The 20889-nt window shown below is 43.2% G+C and overlaps 2 protein-coding genes across 2 annotated transcripts in view; one reads left to right on the top strand and one right to left on the bottom strand.

Annotated features, from left to right (window-relative positions):
• Positions 1-1171: 1171 nt before the first annotated feature.
• LOC115143679 (protein unc-119 homolog B-like) lies at positions 1172-6909 on the bottom strand. Its single transcript, XM_029684152.2, has 5 exons — positions 6528-6909; positions 6150-6263; positions 5885-5984; positions 5303-5475; positions 1172-3536 (listed from the first exon to the last, which is right to left on the bottom strand). Exons 1-5 carry the CDS (start codon positions 6760-6762, stop codon positions 3421-3423), a joined length of 738 nt encoding a protein of 245 aa, XP_029540012.1. The 5' UTR covers positions 6763-6909; the 3' UTR covers positions 1172-3420.
• A 5656-nt stretch (positions 6910-12565) lies between these two features.
• LOC115143014 (apical junction molecule-like) overlaps positions 12566-20889 on the top strand; it is a 33373-nt gene continuing 25049 nt past the window's right edge. Inside the window, exons 1-2 of the mRNA XM_029682968.2 lie at positions 12566-12736; positions 15234-17905. Of these exons, the coding sequence (XP_029538828.2) occupies positions 15248-17905 (2658 nt within the window). The 5' untranslated portion in view covers positions 12566-12736; positions 15234-15247. The remainder of the gene's footprint in view (positions 12737-15233; positions 17906-20889) is intronic.

Below are 20889 nucleotides of genomic sequence, written 5' to 3'. Positions count from 1 at the left end.
TGTTCAACCTTCCCAAGTTCTCTCACGTCACCCCGCTCCTCCGCTCTCTCCACTGGCTTCCAGTTGAAGCTCGCATCCGCTACAAGACCATGGTGCTTGCCTACGGAGCTGTGAGGGGAACGGCACCTCAGTACCTCCAGGCTCTGATCAGGCCCTACACCCAAACAAGGGCACTGCGTTCATCCACCTCTGGCCTGCTCGCCTCCCTACCACTGAGGAAGTACAGTTCCTGCTCAGCCCAGTCAAAACTGTTCGCTGCTCTGGCCCCCAATGGTGGAACAAACTCCCTCACGACGCCAGGACAGCGGAGTCAATCACCACCTTCCGGAGACACCTGAAACCCCACCTCTTTAAGGAATACCTAGGATAGGATAAAGTAATCCTTCTCACCCCCCCCTTAAAAGACCTAGATGCACTATTGTAAAGTGGCTGTTCCACTGGATGTCATAAGGTGAAAGCACCAATTTGTAAGTCGCTCTGGATAAGAGCGTCTGCTAAATGACTTAAATGTTAAATGTAAATGTCCATTGTTTCTTTCTTGTCCCATGACTCCCCCTCGTGGCCAACACCAGCCGTTACACTGTTCTCTCCCTAGAAAAGGGTGCCGACACAATCTGGTAAACACACATCTTACAGGTTGAATGAATGAATGGCATTGCTGAAGCACTGCTGCACCTCATCAAATTAATTTGAAAATGCACATATAGTATATTTATTTATTTATTTTTGACAACATTTTTATTTCATACAACTACACTTTATCCTGGACACCTGTAGTTAACAAAATACACAATAATACACAATTTGATTTCTATCTAACAAAGATCAATCACCAATTCCTTTAAATTTCCACGCCACACATACTTTTGGTGTTTCTAGAGGAAACAATCCAAAACACTACAACATTTTACTTTAAAACATAATAAAAGTATCAACCTGACATATTAATACAATCAAGAGTTGAGTAATACACTGTATACTGTATGACTGCATATCTAATTATTGACTGCGAAAAACATTTCTGATCATTGCTGTCTTCTCAGTTTATATAAATAAAATAAAAGCTATATATTTTTTAAGTGCCTTTCAAATCAACCAACGACACAAAAACTAAAGGACATATTTGTGTACATAAAAATGTAAGTTCTAGTTATTTTACAACCGGTGCTTTAGATGATTTTCCAATGGTTTTGTTCTGAACAGAATCCACATTTTTTGGGGGTCCATTCCACTATTCCGACCAGCCAAATAAAGTTTGAACCCGGTTCGAACCCCAGAAAAGCACCAGATTATATAGTTCCTTTCTGCTCTTTCATTTCGACATCAAATTACCTCACCAATCAGTGTGGACAGAGCAGCTTGCAATGGAGCGGATAAGCTATTTCATCTTTAGAGGAAAGTCGTTAAAAGCAAATTGTCTTTTGCCGTAACAGCATGGTTCAATCATAATGAAAGACAAACACACACACTGTGCAATGTGCTGTCAGTCACTATGGACAAGTATAGGAGGCCTGTCTTGAAGGGCATCTTGTCATGACATGCATTATCTGAATTAGGCCCAAAGAATTATACCTACACAGGAGGTATAATTAGACCATACGTAGGGGAACTTTGAATGTCTTTGAACTTCAGAGAGTTGGCTTAATGTTGGACCAGAAATAACATTAGCTAACAAGCTTGTGTGTGCAGAGCAGCACTAGAATTAAAAACTCGTCTTATCTTTTGTAGTTAATAAATCCAATGTGAAACGGTATAACTATAGTATCCTTAACCAGCATTGAAAAAGTTAATCCATTCTTCTCTAATAAAAAAATCTCTCTCCCTAATTTCTGAATCACGCTTAAGTAGGCTACAGTAACCTATGCTTCGGTTGGGAAGTGGCAGGTAGCCTAAACACGCACACAAACTGGCAAAGATTTCCAGCTGGCAGGCAGATACTGGAATACGTTTCTGAGTAACAGAGTGAGGGCTTTGCATAGGCGCTTTGTTGCAATTTTTGTAGGAATGGAAAAAAATGCCCGGAACAAAGAAGAATGTTATTAACCGGTTCCCATGGCTTTTCAAATAATGGTTCTGTTCTGGAACATTATAGATCACTTTCGTTCCTGGTTCTGATTCTGTTCCTCGAATAATTACAGTTGAAGTCGGAAGTTTAAATACACGTTAGCCAAATACATTTGAACTTATTTATTCGACATTTAATCGTAGTACAAATTCCCTGTCTTAGGTCAGTTAGGATCACCACGTTATTATAAGAATTTGAAATGTCAGAATAATAGTAGAGAGAATTATTTATTTCAGCTTTTATTTCTTTCATCACAATCCCAGGGGGTCAGAAGTTCACATACACTCAATTAGTATTTGGTAGCATTGCCTTTAAATTGTTTAACTTGGGTCAAACGTTTTGGGTAGCCTTCCATAAGCTCCCACAATAAGTTGGGAGAATTTTGGCCCATTCCTCCTGGCAAGACTGGTGTAACTCAGTCGGGTTTGTAGGCCTCCTTGCTTGCACACGCCTTTTCAGTTCTGCCCACAAATTTTCTATGGGATTGAGGTCAGGGCTTTGTGATGGCCACTCCAATACCTTGACTTTGTTGTCCTTAAGCCATTTTGCCTCAACTTTGGAAATACACTTGGGGTCATTGTCCATTTGGAAGACCCATTTGCGACCAAGCTTTAACTTCCTGACTAATGTCTTCGAGATTTTGCATCAATATATCCACATAATTTTCCTACCTCATGATGCCATCTATTTTGTGAAATGTGCACCAGTCCCTCCTGCAGGAAAGCACCCCCACAACATGTGTATTTGACGGTGAGTGTGTGAGTGCGTGGATGTCTTCCCCATTCCCATCTTAATTATATTTCCAGACTGGAGTGTGGGCCTGAGTACAGCAGGTTACGATAGAGAGAAATAGAAATAGGGAGAGAAAGATTGTTTGTCTGCCTGTGTGTGTGGTCATTGTTGGGTCTTTTACGGGTATGACTCACTCCTAAAAAGCTGCATTTGGTGGGAAACTAGTGCTTCTCATGGTTCAACAAAAGTGGGGAATATGCTTTCCCTTAAAAGCCAAGGAGTGCACAGTACATCAACTGTCCAACTACACACTAAAATCAACCATTTGGTTAGTTGAGACACATCATTGGGGTTCAACCTGCTTCCTTTTGGTGGTACAGAGAAAGCACTATTGGCAGAGTTTTGCCATACTACTGCCAGTAGTCTATGTGGCTCTATGCGGCTCTGTCCTGCTGTTTTTAAACGTTTCCATACTATACAGCTATACCATGACAACAAAGGCTTTTTAACTTACAGTAATCAACATTTGGGGGAGAGTCTGCTGGTGTGAGTATAGGCTTGGGCACAGCGCGCGCACACACACACACACACACACACACACACACACACACACACACACACACTCAATGCCTGCCCCCGTTATAAGCGTAGTCTGCCTTGTTGTGCATGACCAGTCTGTTGTCAACAAAGTAGAAGCTGTCTGACCTCGTCTCATAGGGATGTTCCACCATCTGACAAACTGGAAGGGAACATTTATTATTCTGTATTTCACATGTTATTCCAATGTCTGGATAATGTATTCAAAAGGTGATGTGCATTTCCTTCAGTAAATGATTGCATTTCCACATACAGTTGAAGTCGGATGTTTACATACACCTTGGCCAAATACATTTAAACTCAGTTTTTCACAATTCCTGACATTTAATCCTAGTAAATATTCCCTGTCTTCAGTTAGGATCACCACTTTATTTTAAGAATGTGAAATGTCAGAATAATAGTACAGAGAATGATTTATTTCAGCTTTTATTTCTTTCATCACATTCCAGGTGGGTCAGAAGTTTACATACACTCAATTAGTATTTGTTTGTTTTGGCCCATTCCTCCTGACAGAGTTGATGTAACTGAGCCAGGTTTGTAGACCTCCTTGCTCGCACATGCTTTTTCCAGTTCTGCCCACACATTTTCTATAGGATTGAGGTCAGGGCTTTGTGATGGCCACTCCAATACCTTGACTTTGTTGTCCTTAAGCCATTTTGCCACAACTTTGGAAGTATGCTTGGGGTCATTGTCCATTTGGAGGACCTATTTGCGACCAAGCTTTAACTTGTCTTGAGATGTTGCTTCAATATATCCACATAATATTCCTCCCTCATGATGCCATCTATTTTGTGAAGTGCACCAGTCCCCCCTACAACAAAGCACCCTCACAACATGATGCTGCCACCCCCATGCTTCACGGTTGGGATGGTGTTCTTCGGCTTGCAAGCCTCCCCCTTTTTCCTCCAAACATAACGATGGTCATTATGGCCAAACAGTTTTATTTTTGTTTCATCAGACCAGAGGACATTTCTCCAAGAAGTACGATCTTTGTCCCCATGTGCAGTTGCAAACCATATTCTGGCTTTTTTATGGCGGTTTTGGAGCAGTGGCTTCTTCCTTGCTGAGCGGCCTTTCAGGTTATGTCGATATAGGACACGTTTTACTATGGATATAGATACTTTTGTACCTGTTTCCTCCAGAATCTTCACAAGGTCCTTTGCTGATGTTCTGGGACTGATTTGCACTTTTTGCAGCAAAGTACGTTCATCTCAAGGAGACAGAACGCGTCTCCTTCCTGAGTGGTATGACGTCTGCGTGGTCCTATGGTGTTTATACTTGCATACTATTGTTTGTACAGATGAACGTGGTACCTTCAGGCATTTGGAAATTACTCCCAAGGATGAACCAGACTTGTGGAGGTCTACCATTTTTTTACTGAGGTCTTAGCTGATTTCTTTTGATTTTCCCATGATGTCAAGCAAAGAGGCACTGAGTTTGAAGGTAGGCATTGAAATACATCCACAGGTACACCTCCAATTGACTCAAATGGTGTCAATTAGCCAATCAGAAGCTTCTAAAGTCATGACATCATTTTTGGGAATTTTCCAAGCTGTTTAAAGGCACAGTCAACTTAATGTATGTACACTTCTGACCCACTGGAATTGTGATATGGTGAATTATAAGTGAAATAATCTGTCTGTAAACAATTGTTGGAAAATGTACTTGTGTCAAGCACAAAGTAGATGTCCTAACCGACTCTTTTTAACAAGAAATATGTGTAGTGGTTAAAAAAACAAGTTTTAATGAATCCAAACTAAGTGGATGTAAACTTCCGACTTCAACTGTACATATGTAATGTACACATTCTACTTATTTACTCCTACATTATTTAATTATGTAGCACTTTTCAAAAAAACATCAGTAACAAAGTGCTTAATTGACTAATGGTTGGGATGTAAAACTCACCCAAGCTCTCGGGCAGCTGAGGGAACTCGTAGATGTGTTCGCAAGTATTGCGGCTGTTTGGGATACAGAAGCCGAAGTCAAAGTCAAAGCTCTTCAGGAGGTGTTCCCTGAAGTAGTGCCTCTCAATCATCCTGAAGCTGTTCAGAGGCCGGGTGCCAACTGTAAACTCCACTCTGACACACAGACCGAGAGAGAGACAGACATACAGACCGACAGTGAGGGGGTAAACATGCAGTAGGTACTGTACGTGAGTAAACGTGTGGATCGAAAAACTATGCTGTCTGTGCTGTGCTGTGCTGTGTGCTGTGTGTGTGTCCTACAAGAAACATGGTATAGAGGAGATGGACCCACTGGTTGCCCTCTAGGTTACAGAGAGCTGGTTGTCCCATCCAGCAAACTACCAGGTGTGAAACAGGGAAGGGACTCAGGGGTTATGCTAATTTGGTTTAGAGCAGACCTAACTCACTCTATTAAATTAACCAACTGAGGCACATTTTATATTTGGCTAGAAATTCAAAAGTAAGTTATCTCAACAGAGAAAAATGTTCCATTGAATTGAAAGAGAGAGAAAGTGTTACGCACGTGGCTCCCACTGTCCTCAGTTGTAGGAATGCTGCTGTGAACTGGTAGCGTACGAAACGTCCTGCACTCATGTCTCCCTCTCCATTCTCCTCGTCTTCCTCTGAGGTCAACGACACAACACACACCATTTATTTTTTACACCACAACACGGTGATGATTTCCAGTACATGCAACAAACACACACACATGATCATATTAGTCAGACATACTACAGTGGTAATACACAGACACACACACACAAACTGAGAGAGAATATGGACTGTACCCGTATGAGGTGGTTTGGCAATTTCAAACAACACAGTCTCTGTCTCCAGGTCTCTGATTTTAAAGCGAATGAAATCTATGTCGAAGATGTTGTCCTCTGGTTTACACAGGTACCCTGGGATGGACATACAGGTTATGGGTATTCGGTGGCTGTTTTACAAGATCTAGTGTGCAATAAAAATATCTATCTTCTGATCTATCCATCTATCAGAGCGACTATGCAGGTAAATAGACAAGACATTCGTGTGCTAGTTTTACCCAACGCCACACTCAATGCTCAACGCCACACTGAATGCCACACTAAACTACTCAATGCCACACTAAACTACTCAATGCCACTGTATATAAATGCATCGTTCAGAAAATAGATATATCCTACCCCGTGTAGCAACCCGCAATCCTAGGACCTCTTCAGGGGTGACGTGGCCAACTTGTGTCCGCAGATGGTCTTCTGTGACGGGCCTACTATCAACCTGGCTTCGCCGAGACTTGAGTCTCTTCAGAACCCCTCCACTTGGCTTGCGCTCCCGCGCAGGAGTCGCAGAACTGTGCCCGGCGCTCGAGACATTCTCAGCAGCAACAGGCGGGTCGATGCGGGCTTTAGCTCCGCTCATAATTCCCAGCTATGATGACAACCTTGTCTATCTGTCTCTGTCTCTCTCTACTTTAAAGTAATAAGATGGCGTCGTAGTTGTTGACTGACGAATCTCCGCTTCTCGTTGATGGGTCAAGCACTTGTTTTTTTAGGCACAAGCTGTACAGTTGCCATGACAACTGATCAGAGCGCAAGTGCAGGTGAAAGGGGGACTTTCAAAGGAATAACACTAGGTGGCAGGATGTGCACCACACCTGGCATAGGTTACACATGCTTGCTTAAACGCACACTCAGACTTTTATGCGCAAAGGTATTTTGGAGAGATTGCGCCAAAATTGATTTACGCATGCGGTGGGCAAAGGCACTGAACCTTTGCGCCTACTGGTGTTGTGTTTAACCACCACTGATTCACAGTCCCTCAATATTTTAAAGTTACAATCTGTATGATGTATTGCTGTACCATCATTGATTCAGGCAGATCGAGACTCAAAGCGAATGTAAACCTTATCCTCCTATGTGGTCAGAGGCTCTGTATGGAGGGGTATGGGGGGTGTGACGCAATTGCGGAGCCTCCAGAGAACAACATCAGTACTCGTCAACTATGTGCTTCCCAAATTTTGTAACAATGCAGAGGGATCCTTATAGCGCAGTATAGCACCGCATTGACATTATTGGTTGACGGTAGGTGGGGACAGGAGGTCCTGTATAAGCACTAACTCACTTCCTTGACAACAGCTTTGTTCAACAGCGCTGCGCTGCTCCAGGAGGCGCACAAAGTCTGATGCAATATGTCCACCAAATGCTTATAGTTTTGCTGTATGTTGTTTTGCCAAATGTCTCGTCCACATGTTCCGTACTTGACACAAGGCTGCAGAAAGGTTTGCAGCACGGAGAAAGTCATTTTCGCTGTCTCTGGGTTCCCTGCCGTGTTTGCTACCTGGACCTACATGCTAAAAATGTTTAATGGAGACACATTGCTTATACGATTGGATTACCTGGTCATCTGAATTAGCTGGAAAGTGGAAGCTAGGTGCTGGCAAAGTCTTAGCTAAACTATCTAGCAAAGTGGTTCACGTCATAGTTCGATAGCTAACTGGATTGACTGTTTTATGAACTTCTGTTTGTACCACCGCAATTTAAAGCAACGCACGACTTGAAAATATTGAATGTATGCAGTACACAGAACGCACCGCAGTCTAGTGCGGCATCCCCAACGCAGCGCTGCGGACTGCTCCGTTGAAAATGATTGACTTCTGTCGGAACACAAAAAGTTAATCTGGTAGCTATGAGGCTTGAAAGCCCTGACGTCTGCAAAGGCCATATCACCATAAATGCTGCACGGGCAATGCAAATGCCAGATGGACTATGTACATTTTAGGATGCTGTACTGTTTACATTAGCCCAAAATCGAAGGTTTTAGGCTATTAGCCTACTTGCCCAAGTGTTTTTGCCTCGGCATAGGTCTACTACTTAGACTTTCAAAACTGCAACTACTAGTCTACTTAATAGCAAATTGTGTCCAGAGGCAGAGGAAGCATACCAAAATCACCATCAACACTCAGCGGGATTTGAGCGTCTTGAATTGTGAAATTAACCCTTTCCCTAAGTAGACACAGAGGACTAATTTCCCGAGCCTTTAGTGCCAAGGAATGTGTTTCTCCGCTCATATGGGAGTACTAATGCCCAGGTTAACCGATTGTTTATATATATATCACAACATATATATATATATATATACACACACAGTACCAGGCAAAAGTTTGGACATTATTTTTACTATTTTCAACATAATAGCAATAGTAGTGAAGACATCAAAACTATCAAATAACACATATGGAATCATGTAGTAACCAAAAAAGTGTTAAGCAAATCTAAATATATTTTAGATTCTTCAAAGTAGCCACCCTTTGCCTTGATGACAGTTTTGCACACTCTTGGCATTCTCTCAACCAGCTTCACCTGGAATGCTTTTTTGAAGGAGTTCCCACATATGCTGAGCACTTGTTGGCTGCTTTTCCTTCACTCTGCGGTCCAACTCATCCCAAACCATCTCAATTGGGTTGAGGTCAGGTGATTGTGGAGGTCAGGTCATCTGAGGCAGCACTCCATCACTCTCACTATGTTAAAATAGCCCTTGCACAGCCTGGAGGTGTATTGGGTCATTGTCCTATTGAAAAGCAAATTATAGTCCCACTAAGCGCAAACCAGATGGGATGGCGTATCACTTCAGAATGCTGTGGTAGCCATGCTGGTTAAGTGTGCCTTGAATTCTAAATAAATAACTGACAGTGTCACCAGCAAAGCACTCCAACACCATCACACCTCTTCCTCCATGCTTCACGGTGGGAACCACACATGCAGAGATAATTCATTCACCTACTCTGCGTCTCACAAAGACATGGCAGTTAGAACCAAAAATCTCAAATTTGGACTCATCAGACCAAAGGACAGATTTCCATGGGTCCAATGCCCATTGCTTGTGTTTCTTGGCCCAAGCAAGTCTCTTCTTATTATTGGTGTCCTTTAGTAGTGGTTTCTTTGCAGAAATTCAACCATCAAGGCCTGATTCACACAGTCTGCTCTGAGCAGTTGATGCTGAGATGTGTCTGTTACTTGAACTCTGTAAAGCATTTATTTGGCCTGCAGCGAGGGTCCCCCAGTCCGGGGCCTTCAGCGACGGTCCCCAGTCCGGGGCCTTCAGCGACGGTCCCCAGTTTGGGGCCGGCAGCTAGTGTACCCAGTCCGGGGCCTCCAGCGACGGTCCCCAGTCCGGGGCCCGCTTGAGGGTCCCCAGTCCAGGGCCGGCAGCTAGGGTACCCAGTTCGGGGCCTCCAGCGACGGTCCCCAGTTCGGGGCCCGCAACGAGGGTCCCCAGTCCGGGGCCCGCAGCAAGGGTCCCCAGTCCGGAGCAGGCAACAAGGGCCTCCAGTCCGGGGTCGGCGACGAGGGTCCCCGCACCAGAGGCGCCACCAAAGTGGGGGGAGCCAGAGGCGGAGGGGGGTCTACGTCCCGCACCAGAGCCGCCGCCGTAAGGGATGCCCACCCGGACCCTCCCCTTTAAAGTCAGGTTTTGCGGCCGGAGTCCGCACCTGGGGGGGGGGGGGGGGGGGGGTACTGTCACGCCCTGGGCATAGAGAGGCTTTTATTCTCCATTTTGGGTAGGCCAGGGTGTGACTAGGGTGGGCATTCTAGTTTCTTTATCTCTATGTTTTCTGTTTCTATGTTTTGGCCGGGTATGGTTCTCAATCAGGGACAGCTGTTTATCGTTGTCTCTGATTGGGAATCATACTTAGGCAGCCTTTTTTCCATTGTATTTTGTGGGTAGTTATCTTTGTTAGTGGCACTATAGCCCTAGTAAGCTTCACGGTCGTTTCTTTGTTTCTTGTTTTGTAGGCGACATTTACAGAAATAAAGGAAAATGTACGTTCACCACCCTGCACCTTGGTCCGGTCATTTCCATGACGACATCCGTGACAATATGTGTTATTTCATAGTTTTGATGTATTCACTATTATTCTACAATGTAGAAAATAGTTTAAAAGTTTAATAGTTTAAAAACTTGAATGAGTAGGTGTTCTGAAACTTTTGACCGGTAGTGTATTTATATGTATAAAGGAGAGCTAGAGAGAATGGCGGAAACGGATACCGAGTTAGCAAAGATGAGATTGAGAAGGAAGATGCTGAGAATACTGGATAGACTAGAGTCACTAAAAGATGGGTAAAGAGTGCTAAAATAACATTTAAAACGCTGTCTTGTAATCCTACTGCTCATGGACCAACTACTTCACAGTTTGTATTAGGAGTGGGGTTTGAGGATGAGAAGATGTACTTGGGAGATTTGTTTGATGTTGCCAAGATGGTGAAGAAAGTCTTGGGTACTGTGGAATCTATCAGGGTGACCAGAAGTGGAATTTTGTAGAATTGTTCTGTCGGGAGAACAAAAGGAGAGCATGTTCGCCTCACTACAATCAAGGAGAAAGATTTTCGTAGTAGTGCACCAATCAAGGGTGTGATTCTGGAGTCTCTGAGAAGATCAAGATACACATTCCCGGAGTATTTGGGGCGTAATGATTGAGGTGTATGTTCAATGGAAAGATGATAGAGACTACGTCTGTGCTACTGTCATTTGATGAGGAGTCGCTCCACACATGTCAAGATGGGATATGTGAGTTAGCCTGTGAGGGCATTTGTCCCCCGGTTACTGCAGTGTTCCAACTGAAAAACATTTGGGCATGTGTAAAGTGTTTGCAAAGATAATGAGGGATTATTTGGTGTTGAATGTCGCAATTGTGGTGGGAAGTATGCGCATGAGTTCCCTGAATGTCCTGTAAGAGTGAGGGAGCCTGAGATGACTAAAATAAGAGCTGTTCAGCGTGTCTCCTATGCCGCGACAGCAAGAAAAGGTAAAGAATGTTCTAGTGGTTCTGTTGCCGTAGAGTCACTGCAGTCCAGTGCTGTGGCTGCTGTTCGCAAGGTGCAGGATCCAGATACCCTTGTCGTGAAGAAAGTAGATTTGTTTTGGCATTTATTGCTATGGTGATAAACTACCCTGCAGGAGTGGATAAGAACTCAATATCAATATCATCGTTGCAGATGAACGCTTCTTGGGAATGCAGGATGTAATGGGTGAGCAGCTGCGTGGTGTTCTGTGGTTCCGTTATCTCAGGTCAAACAGATCTGAGTAGGGCTCTGAGTGTATTTAGGGCAAAGTAAAAATCTGATGTTTTAGTGGATTAAATGTTTTAGTTTATTTCCCTTTTGGATTTCTCCTTTTTCTTCCCCCCCGCATCCAGTAGTGGGCGGCGATACACTATTTCCAGTGAAGTCTGCCCTAAAACATCACTGAAGAAGAAGACAAAACACATACAGTTGGTGTGCACCAGGCTTGACTGTCTGGACTGCCGCTCTAGGGACTGTCGCGGACCATCGTTCGCTGTGGCACAATAGTGTTCTTGTGTGGGATCTGTGTTGAATGACTTTGGAGAGAGACAGATTTGTCAAACAGCTTCTGTTCCACACATGCTGTAATCTGGAGATCCTGAAGTTTAAAGTCTTATCATATATGTAAGGGTTTTCCTGTGGTGAAGGAGAAGCGGACCAAAAAGCAGCGTGGTGGTTATTCATGTTCTTTAATTTATAAAGAAACTACACATTAGATAACTAACAAAAGCAACAAACGTGAGAAAACCTAAAACAGTCCTATCTGGTGCAAACACAGAGACAGGAACAATCACCCACAAACACACAGTGAAACCCAGGCTACCTAAGTATGATTCTCAATCAGAGACAACTAATGACACCTGCCTCTGATTGAGAACCATACTAGGCCGAAACATAGAAATTCCCAAAACCTAGAAAAACAAACATAGACTGCCCACCCAACTCACGCCCTGACCATACTAAATAAATACAAAACAAAGGAAATAAAGGTCAGAACGTGACAATATAAAACATCTGACTTGTCAGTTGGTCACAGCTATAAGTAACAGCTGCGTTATCGTTAAGCGGGCTAGAATGGTCCTTTTGGTTGAAATGTTTTCAAAGTGAAAGGCTCATAGTCATGATCAAAACTGGTAGATTCTAAGTATATAATTTGTCACTATAGGCTAGGGATATGCAACAAGGAAAAGGGCTATTTCACTACCAGGAGTCAACATAGCAGGAGGTCATTCCAGGACTTTTATAATATGATTGTTATTATAGCGCCTTTATGGTTTTGATATGCCTCTGTTTATCCGCTCTCTACCTGCTGTGAAGGAGAGATTAGACGACGTGAGTTCAACCACAGTGAGGTCATTGTGTGCTGCATTTATTGGTCACATATTAACACCAACTGAAGGTTACAGAGTCAAACAAGGGGTTTGTTTCGTTGGTTTTTCTTACAACCAACCATTATTTTCCAAAAACGTTTAGCACGTTGCTAAACTTTGTTATATGTTCTGTATAAAATAGCACGTCTTCAACATCAGTCTGCAAAGGATACACTCGGGCAGGTAAAGTGTATTTTTGTATTTTCTTTTGTGGTCTGACTGCAAACACATACAACTATTTGAGACTAGGGGACACTGAGTTGCAGGTGTTTTGGAATTGCAAATACAAGAAGTATAAACAACATTTGACACAGGAATATTTTGGTATCTATTACATGGGGTGGAATAGACCACTAGCACATTAGAGGCTGCTGCCTATATACATAGACTTGAAATCACTGGCCTCTTTAATAAATGGGACACTAGTCACTTTAATAATGTTTACATATTTTGCATTACTCATCTCATAGGTATATGCTGTATTCTATTCTACTGTATTTTAGTAGATGCCGCTCTGACATTGCTCGTCCATATATTTATATATTTTTAATTCCATTCCTTTACTTAAATTCGTGTGTATTGGGTATATGTTGTGAAATTGTTAGATATTACTTGTTAGATATTACTGCACTGTCAGAGCTAGAAACACAGGCATTTAGCTACAACCCGCGATAACATCTGCTAAACACGTGTATGTGACCAATACAATTTTAATTGATTTGATCATAGATGATGCCAATATCAGAATTGGCTGCTAGGTATTTGTCAGAAAATGGTGACATTTTGGTCACCATTTGTTTGCAACAACAAGTGATTATGTTGCAAACATTTACCAATAGATCGTATCTAACTATGTGACAAGAGTCCTATTCAATTGAAACCTATCCTGTCCTTAAAAGTGGAAACCCGGTTGATTGATGAGAGCCCTGAGTGCAACTACTATTATGACAGGGCTAGAAAGGGCTAGTCCCATAGGGCTCAAAAGTAGTGCACTTTATAGGGAATTAGAGTGCCATTTGGAACGCCAACCCTTTGCCTCCCAGTCAGACCTTGGAGCTCCTCACATGATTTTAAAGAGCTTCATATGTGGAGCAGTGGTGTGTGGTTGGACTGGTTTATACTACACTCTGACAGCTGACAGGAAAGACCAGACAGGATGTACAACATGCAACTGGGACACATTTGTGTTTTGTTCCATTCAAATTTAGATGACATCACTCACAAATCAACCAAACAACCTGTCTTGACTCACTAGTGTCAATCTATGTATGGTTAGAAATCAGAACAGCTTCCTTTAAACAACTCAAACAACTTAGTATAGAGATTTTGTGCAATCAGCTACCATAGTATCAATCAGAGATTTTTTTTTTTAAATAAAAGATATTTGGATTTGAGATTAAGGGCTCTATTAAATTCGTATCACGGAAGTTCAGCATTACGGCAAGATTTAAATTGAAAGGCAATGTTCTTGCGTTTTAGCGAAGACTGCATTCACTGTAAACACTGCATATGTCATCTCAATCGGAAATTAAATTATACAAATGTATAGCGCTGTAATTCTTTAGTTTACAGATTGAATAGAGCCCTAGATCATGAATATCAGGCCAAGGAACAGTATCTCACTGGGCAAAGATGTCAGTTCAACGTCTATTTTTGATTTACATTTGGTTGAGTTATCAACTAACGTGAATTCAACTTGAAATCAACAAAAAATGACCATGCCATTGTATTTAGGCTAAAAGTTGGGTGATAAAAAATGCTATATTCCCTTACGTTGATAACTTTTAGCAAATACAATCAGTTTTCAACATTGATTCAATGTCATTACATTGATTTTATATTGTTGAAATGACGTGGAAACAACGTTGATTCAACCAGTTTTTGCCCAGTGGGATGTCACCGTTCCCCGTATTTCAAGTGATCATAAGTATACGATTTATCATCTTTAAGTGAATATAGTGCTAAAGGTTTGCATTTGGTGGCAAATCCCTCACAAAAATAAGTGAGTGGCCTGAATCAGAGTTGCCATGTTCATCCAGTTCAGATTCACTGACTTGATTTGCCTCCGAGGTTCCAGTTCGGTCAGATATGGTACTAGCCGGTGGCTCAGATGTTAGGGCAGTAAGAGAGCTGGATGTGGAAAGAGCAGCTTGGTTTTGTTCAGTGGTGTGGTGTTGTACATAATGTAGAATTGGATGTCAAACAAAATGTAAACAACAGTCAGTCCATTGACATTTATTTGACTGTCATAACAATAATACTGTTCAGTTGCGGTGTAAGAGGTAGCTTGTAGTATGTCTCACTGTTTCGTTTTAGAGGTAGGTATTTTTCCTCTGTAAAAATCTAATCCAACCAGCCTCTTCTAGCTTGGCCTTAGAGTGACTGGCTTTTAACCCAGAGTATCACCAGAATATGTGAAAGTGATACGTTATGGTGAAAGTATTTGTCAGAGAGCAGAGTGACAGCTAAATGTAAAGTAAAGGAAATGATTTGTTTTCTACCTGGCTTCATGTAGCACCAGTAGCCTAAAATGGCCTTTCTTCTTCTCGCCTCTCTGTTCACTTCTTCCTCTCCCTCCCCTTCTGTCCTTTCTCTTCCCCTGCTCACCTCTCCCTTTCTCCCCACCATTCTCCTTTTCCACCCATTCTCCACTCCTCCCTTCGGTTTTTCTCTTCTCAAGAACGAAGTGAGGGCATGGCAGCTCGTATGGACATTGCCTCTGGTGAGGTGGGCCAAGCAAGAGGGGATGGCTTCAAACCTTTGCCCGGCCCCAAACCTCGCCTGACTCCCAAACCCTTCTCACTGCAGAGGAACACCACCCTACGCTCCATCCTAGCCCCAAAGATACTCACAAGGACTCCACAGCCGTCTCAGACCACTTCCACTACACCCACTACCTCCAGAAAACCGGAGCCTAATCAGCCTATCAGTGGCCCTGTGTCTGACTCAAGCGGAGCTGTGAAACACGATACAGAGAGCACCATGACACCTGAACCGACCAATGCTCTCAAAGCTCCTTCAGCCATAACACCCCACACTGACTCAACCCACACCACTGAACAAAACCACGCTGCTCTTTCCACATCCAGCTCCCTTACTGCCCCAACATCTGAGCCACCGGCTAGTACCATATCTGACCGAACTGGAACCTCGGAGGCAAATCAAGTCAGTGAATCTGAACTGGATGAACATGGCAACTCTGATTCAGGCCACTCCGCTACTGGAACTGAGGCTGTACCATTACCATCGGTCACCTCAGCTCCCCTTCAAGCCCAGTCTGAAGACACTGTGAGCGAGCTCACCTCTGCGATCGTCAGATGTCACGCCGGGGAGGATCAGACAGCCCGCTGGGGAGGATGCAGGAAGCGGCTGTCCATGGGGCTCACCTCCAGGTTTGTGTCGGCCGGCCTCTCGTGCCCCTCACAGCCACCAGCCAAAGAAAACAACCAGAAGCAGGAACAGGCGACCAAGAGAGAGACTGCAGTCCTCAAAGTGTCGGTCCTCAGGACCAAGGAGGAAGAGAAGATAACAGATTCACCAGAGACACCGTCTGACCCGGAGTGCAGACTCAAGCACACAGCACTGCTGAAGGAAGAGAGGTTTGGAGAAGGGGTAAAGGAGACAGGAGAAGAGAAAGTGTTCAGCATACAACGGAGGATCAGTTTGCTGCTGGACTCCTCCTCGAGGCCAGAGCCTCTGACCAAGAGGGAGGAAGTTCCTGATCCAATTAAACAAGCAGGCGGTTCTGGGGGTGTGAAACAGCTAATTAAAGACTGGGCATTAGACACACCTCCTGTTCAGGCATCCAATCAGAGGGTGGATGTTGCCCCTCAACCAATCCCTGGCAGAGTTCACCGTGTGTTGAGTGTCACTGGGGGGTCATTGGCGACGAGCGAAAGTGTTCAGCTAGCTCCCCGAGAGGACAATGCTTCCCCCCTATGTCGCTCAGGACGTTCTGGGATAAAGGTTAATAGTGAGGAGATAGAAGATGAGGAAGAGGAGGGAGAAGAGGAGGGAGAGGAGAAGGGGGCCCAGGTGCCACTCTACAAACCAGTAGGAAGACTTCTTCGGATGGAAGATGGAGGGAAAAAACAAGAGCTAGTGATTGATAAAATAGAGAAAGATGTGGAGACCAAGGTGCAAGAGGAGGAAAAACTTAAACAGCTGGAGCTAGAAGAGAGACAAGCAGAGAAGGAGAGGGAGAAAGAGAGGAAACAAGAAGTTGAGTTAGAAAGGCAAAAAAAAGTGGAGAAAGAAAAGGAAAGGGAGAAACGGAGCGAGAAAGAAGAGAGAAAGATGAAAGAAGAGGGGAGAGAAAGGCAAAGAGAAATAGAGAGGGAACGGGATAGACAGAGACAGAGGGAGGAGGAAGAGAGGGAGAGAAAGAGGAAGGAAGAGGATAGGGAGAGAGAAAGACAAAGAGGGGAGGAGCGGGATAGGGAGAGACAGAGAGAGGACGAAGAGAGGGAGAACATGAGGAAAGAAGAGAAGGAGAGAGAAAGACAGATAGAACTTGAGAGGGAAAAGGAGATACTGAGAGAGGACGAAGAGAGGGAGAACATGAGGAAAGAAGAGAAGGAGAGAGAAAGACAGATAGAACTTGAGAGGGAAAAGGAGATACTGAGAGAGGAAGAAGAGAGGGAGAGGAGGAAAGAAGAGAGGGAGACAGAAAGACAGATAGAACTTGAGAGGGAAAAGGAGATACTGAGAGAGGAAGAAGAGAGGGAGATGTTTAGAGTGGAAGAGGAGAGATTGAGAGAAGAGGACAGGGAAAAACTTATAGAAGAGGAGAGGAAAAGGGAAAGAAAGAGAGAGGAGGAAAATATGAAGGAAGATGAGAGACAGAGCGAGAAAGAGCAGGCAAGAGAAAGACAAAGAGAGGAAGAGAGGGAGAAAGAAGAGTCCCCAGTCCAATTGATCACTTTTGAACCTGACCACTCTCCCAAACCAGAGCTTCCTTCTCGTTCCCCTACCATCCCCATCATAGAACCCATACTGAAGGATGAGGAGCAGCTTCACATCAAGGTGGTCTACAGCTTTTCTAACAAAGAGGAGAAACCTCTTCTCGAGGTGGTCAATGATAATTTCTCCATCAAGCTCGGGAGGTGGGGGTCTCAGACCAGGCTCCTCGCCGACTGTGCTCAGGATGAGCTCCTCGCCGACTGTGCTCAGGATGAGACATCTTCCCCTGGAAGGTTACTGGGCCTCCAGAAAACCATTGTTAACACCCAGGAAGCACTCAACGTCAAATCTCACCCAGCCGAGGGGAACATAGAGTGGGTAGTCCCCACCCCAGAGAATAGGATGGAGAAGGTGGATGAAGAAGAGGAAGCAAATGTGGACACAGAGGAGGTAAGCAAAGGGAAGGTGGGAGGGGGAGGGAGAGAACTTGAAAATGATCTCCACAAAAAATTGTATTTCATGGCCTTTTTTCTTTGCAACACTAGTATGGGCAGACTTACCATGGGCTTAAAACCTGGTGTTATACTAGGGAAATTGTGTTTCCATAGCTAGGGCTGACACCATGGACAAGCAGAAACCACAAGCTCTGAATATTCCAACAGTTGCTTCTGAGGATTAAGCTCAGTGACATGAGAATCCACATAAAGGTAGATACAGTGGCAAGAAAAAGTATGTGAGCCCTTTGGAAATACCTAGATTTCTGCATAAATTGGTCATAAAATTTCCTCTGATCGTCATCTAGGTCACAACAATAGACAAACACAGTCTGTGTAAACTAATAACACAAAAAATATATACGTTTTCATGTCTTTATTGTTCACACAGTGTAAACACGGTTCACACCGAAAAAGTATGTGAATCCTTGGATTTATTAACTGGTTCACCCTCCTTTGGCAGCAATAACCTCAACCAATTGTTTTCTGTAGTTGCGTATGAGATCTGCACAACGGTCAGGAGGAATTTTGGGCCATTCCTCTTTACAAAACTGTTTAGGTTCAGTAATATTATTGGGGTGTCTGGTGTGAACTGCTCTCATGCCACAGCATCTCAATCGGGTTGAGGTCAGGACTCTGTTTGGGCCATTCCAGAAGGCATATTTTCTTCTGTTGAAGCCCTTCTGTTGTTGATTTACTTCTGTGGTTTGGGTCGTTGTCCTGTTCCATCACCCAACTTCTGTCGAGCTTCTATTAGGCGGACAGATAGCCTAATATTCTCCTGCAAAATGTCTTGATAAACTTGGGAATTCATTTTTCCGTCGATGATAGCAAGCTGTCCAGGTCCTGAGGCAGCAAAGCAGCCCCAAACCATGATGCTCCCTCCACCATACTTTACAGTTGGGATGAGGTTTTGATGTTGGTGTGCTGTGCCTTTTTTTTCTCCACACATAGTGTTGTGTGTTCCTTCCAAACAACTGAACTGTAGTTTCATCTGTCCACAGAATATTTTGCCAGTAGCACTGTGCAAACCTGGGAAGTGCAGCTTTGTTTTTTTTGAACAGCAGTGGCTTCCTCTGTGGTGTCCTCCCATGAACACCATTCTTGTTCAGTGTTTTACGTATAGTAGACTCATCAACAGATGTTAGCATGTTCCAGAGATTTCTGTAAGTCTTTAGCTGACACTCTAGGATTCTTCTAAACCTCGTTGAGCATACTGCACTGTGCTCTTGCAGTCATCTTTGCAGGACGGCCACTCCTAGGGAGAGTAGCAACAGTGCTGAACTTTTTCCATTTATAAACAATTTTTCTTATCGTGGACTGATGAACATCAAGGCTTTTAGAGATACTTTTGTATGCCTTTCCAGCTTTATGCAAGTCAACAATTCTTAATCTTTGGTCTTCTGAGATCTCTTTTGTTCGAGGCATGGTTCACATCAGGCAAGGCTTCTTGTGAATAGCAAGCTCAAATTTTGTGAGTGTTTTTTATAGGGCAAGGCAGCCCTAACCAATATCTCCAATCTCGTCTCATTGATTGGACTCCAGGTTGACTCCTGACTCCAATTAGCTTTTGGAGAAGTCATTAGCCTAGGGGTTCTTTTTCCAACCTACACTGTGAATGTTTAAATTCTGTATTCAATATAGACAAGAAAAATAAAATAATTTGTGTTTTATTAGTTTAAGCACACTATGGTCTATTGTTGTGACTTAGCTGAAGATCAGATTAAATTTGATGACCAATTTATGCAGAAATCCAGGTAATTCCAAAGGGTTCACATACTTTTTCTTGCCTCTGTATATTGTTTTATCTAATTATGCCATACAAGCTATTATGAGATCAAGTCAGCCCATATGAAAAAAATACTATAGTATCTAGTACTACAGTATTTAGACCATAGCATTCACTGTTGTGTTTTTGCTGAAGTATTCACTGTAGAGGTGTTGCAGACATGATTGTAGTATACCATAGTATTCACTAGTATTTTTGCAGACTTTATTGTAGTATTCACTATAGTGTTTCAGTATTTACTGTAGTTGTTTGCGTACATGACTGTAGTATTTCTGCAGACATGACTTTAGTACATCGTAGTAGCACTCGACAGCTAGCGTTAGCTAAAATGGCAGAACTACCAGACTACGCCAGTTACGGTTTAATAATGAGGGGAACGCCTCAACTACAGACACAGGTTCATGACAGGACACCTATTGAGTTGGGTCAACAGCTCTGAGCAACGCAACAATATATGATTTAATACAGCTAAACATTGGACAGGTTCTATGCCCATTAAAGAGAAACAGTGCCGAGGCAGATAAAGAACAAAGTTTGAAGCTTAGAGGAATTAGGTTTGCTTGTTTGACACAGAAATAACACATTAAAAGTACACCAAAATGACTTAGATATTTTACTTCCACTAGACAGCTTGCTGAAATATAACAGTGCTTTCACAGAGATTCAGCTGACCAAGTTCACAAGATGACCAAAAACAGTTAAACACTCATTTGGATGGTAGAAAATAAATGCATTTACATAAACAAATATTTTAGAAATACAAATGACTACAAAGACAGTTGCCTTATTGCAGGGCACTGCCAATAAACTGCCTGGACCTCAAACCAGCTGAAATGAAAGTATGTTGTTGTCGTTGCTTTACACATAATGATCCTCTTGAATATTGTCACAGGTGAATAAACTCACTGATGGTCAAACTCAACACATACCATTCAGAACAATCAACCACACAAATATTTATTCAAGACAGTCTGGTCACAAAATGGTTGTTCATAGAAAAAAAACAGCAACATTACACAGCCTATACAGACAAAGAACTTTCCAGGAACAATGCACTCACCTGAACATGACCAATGGGTGCTTTTATACATTTCCTGCATTTCTCCCTAATAAGCGTGCGCAGGGAAACACTGACAAAAACTTTAGTTCCT

This window comes from Oncorhynchus nerka, linkage group LG15 (genome assembly GCF_034236695.1).
Source record: "Oncorhynchus nerka isolate Pitt River linkage group LG15, Oner_Uvic_2.0, whole genome shotgun sequence".
NCBI classification, from domain to species: domain Eukaryota; kingdom Metazoa; phylum Chordata; class Actinopteri; order Salmoniformes; family Salmonidae; genus Oncorhynchus; species Oncorhynchus nerka.
The sequence above is the reverse complement of the archived record's forward strand: the minus strand, read 5'-3'. Positions and strand labels throughout refer to the sequence as shown.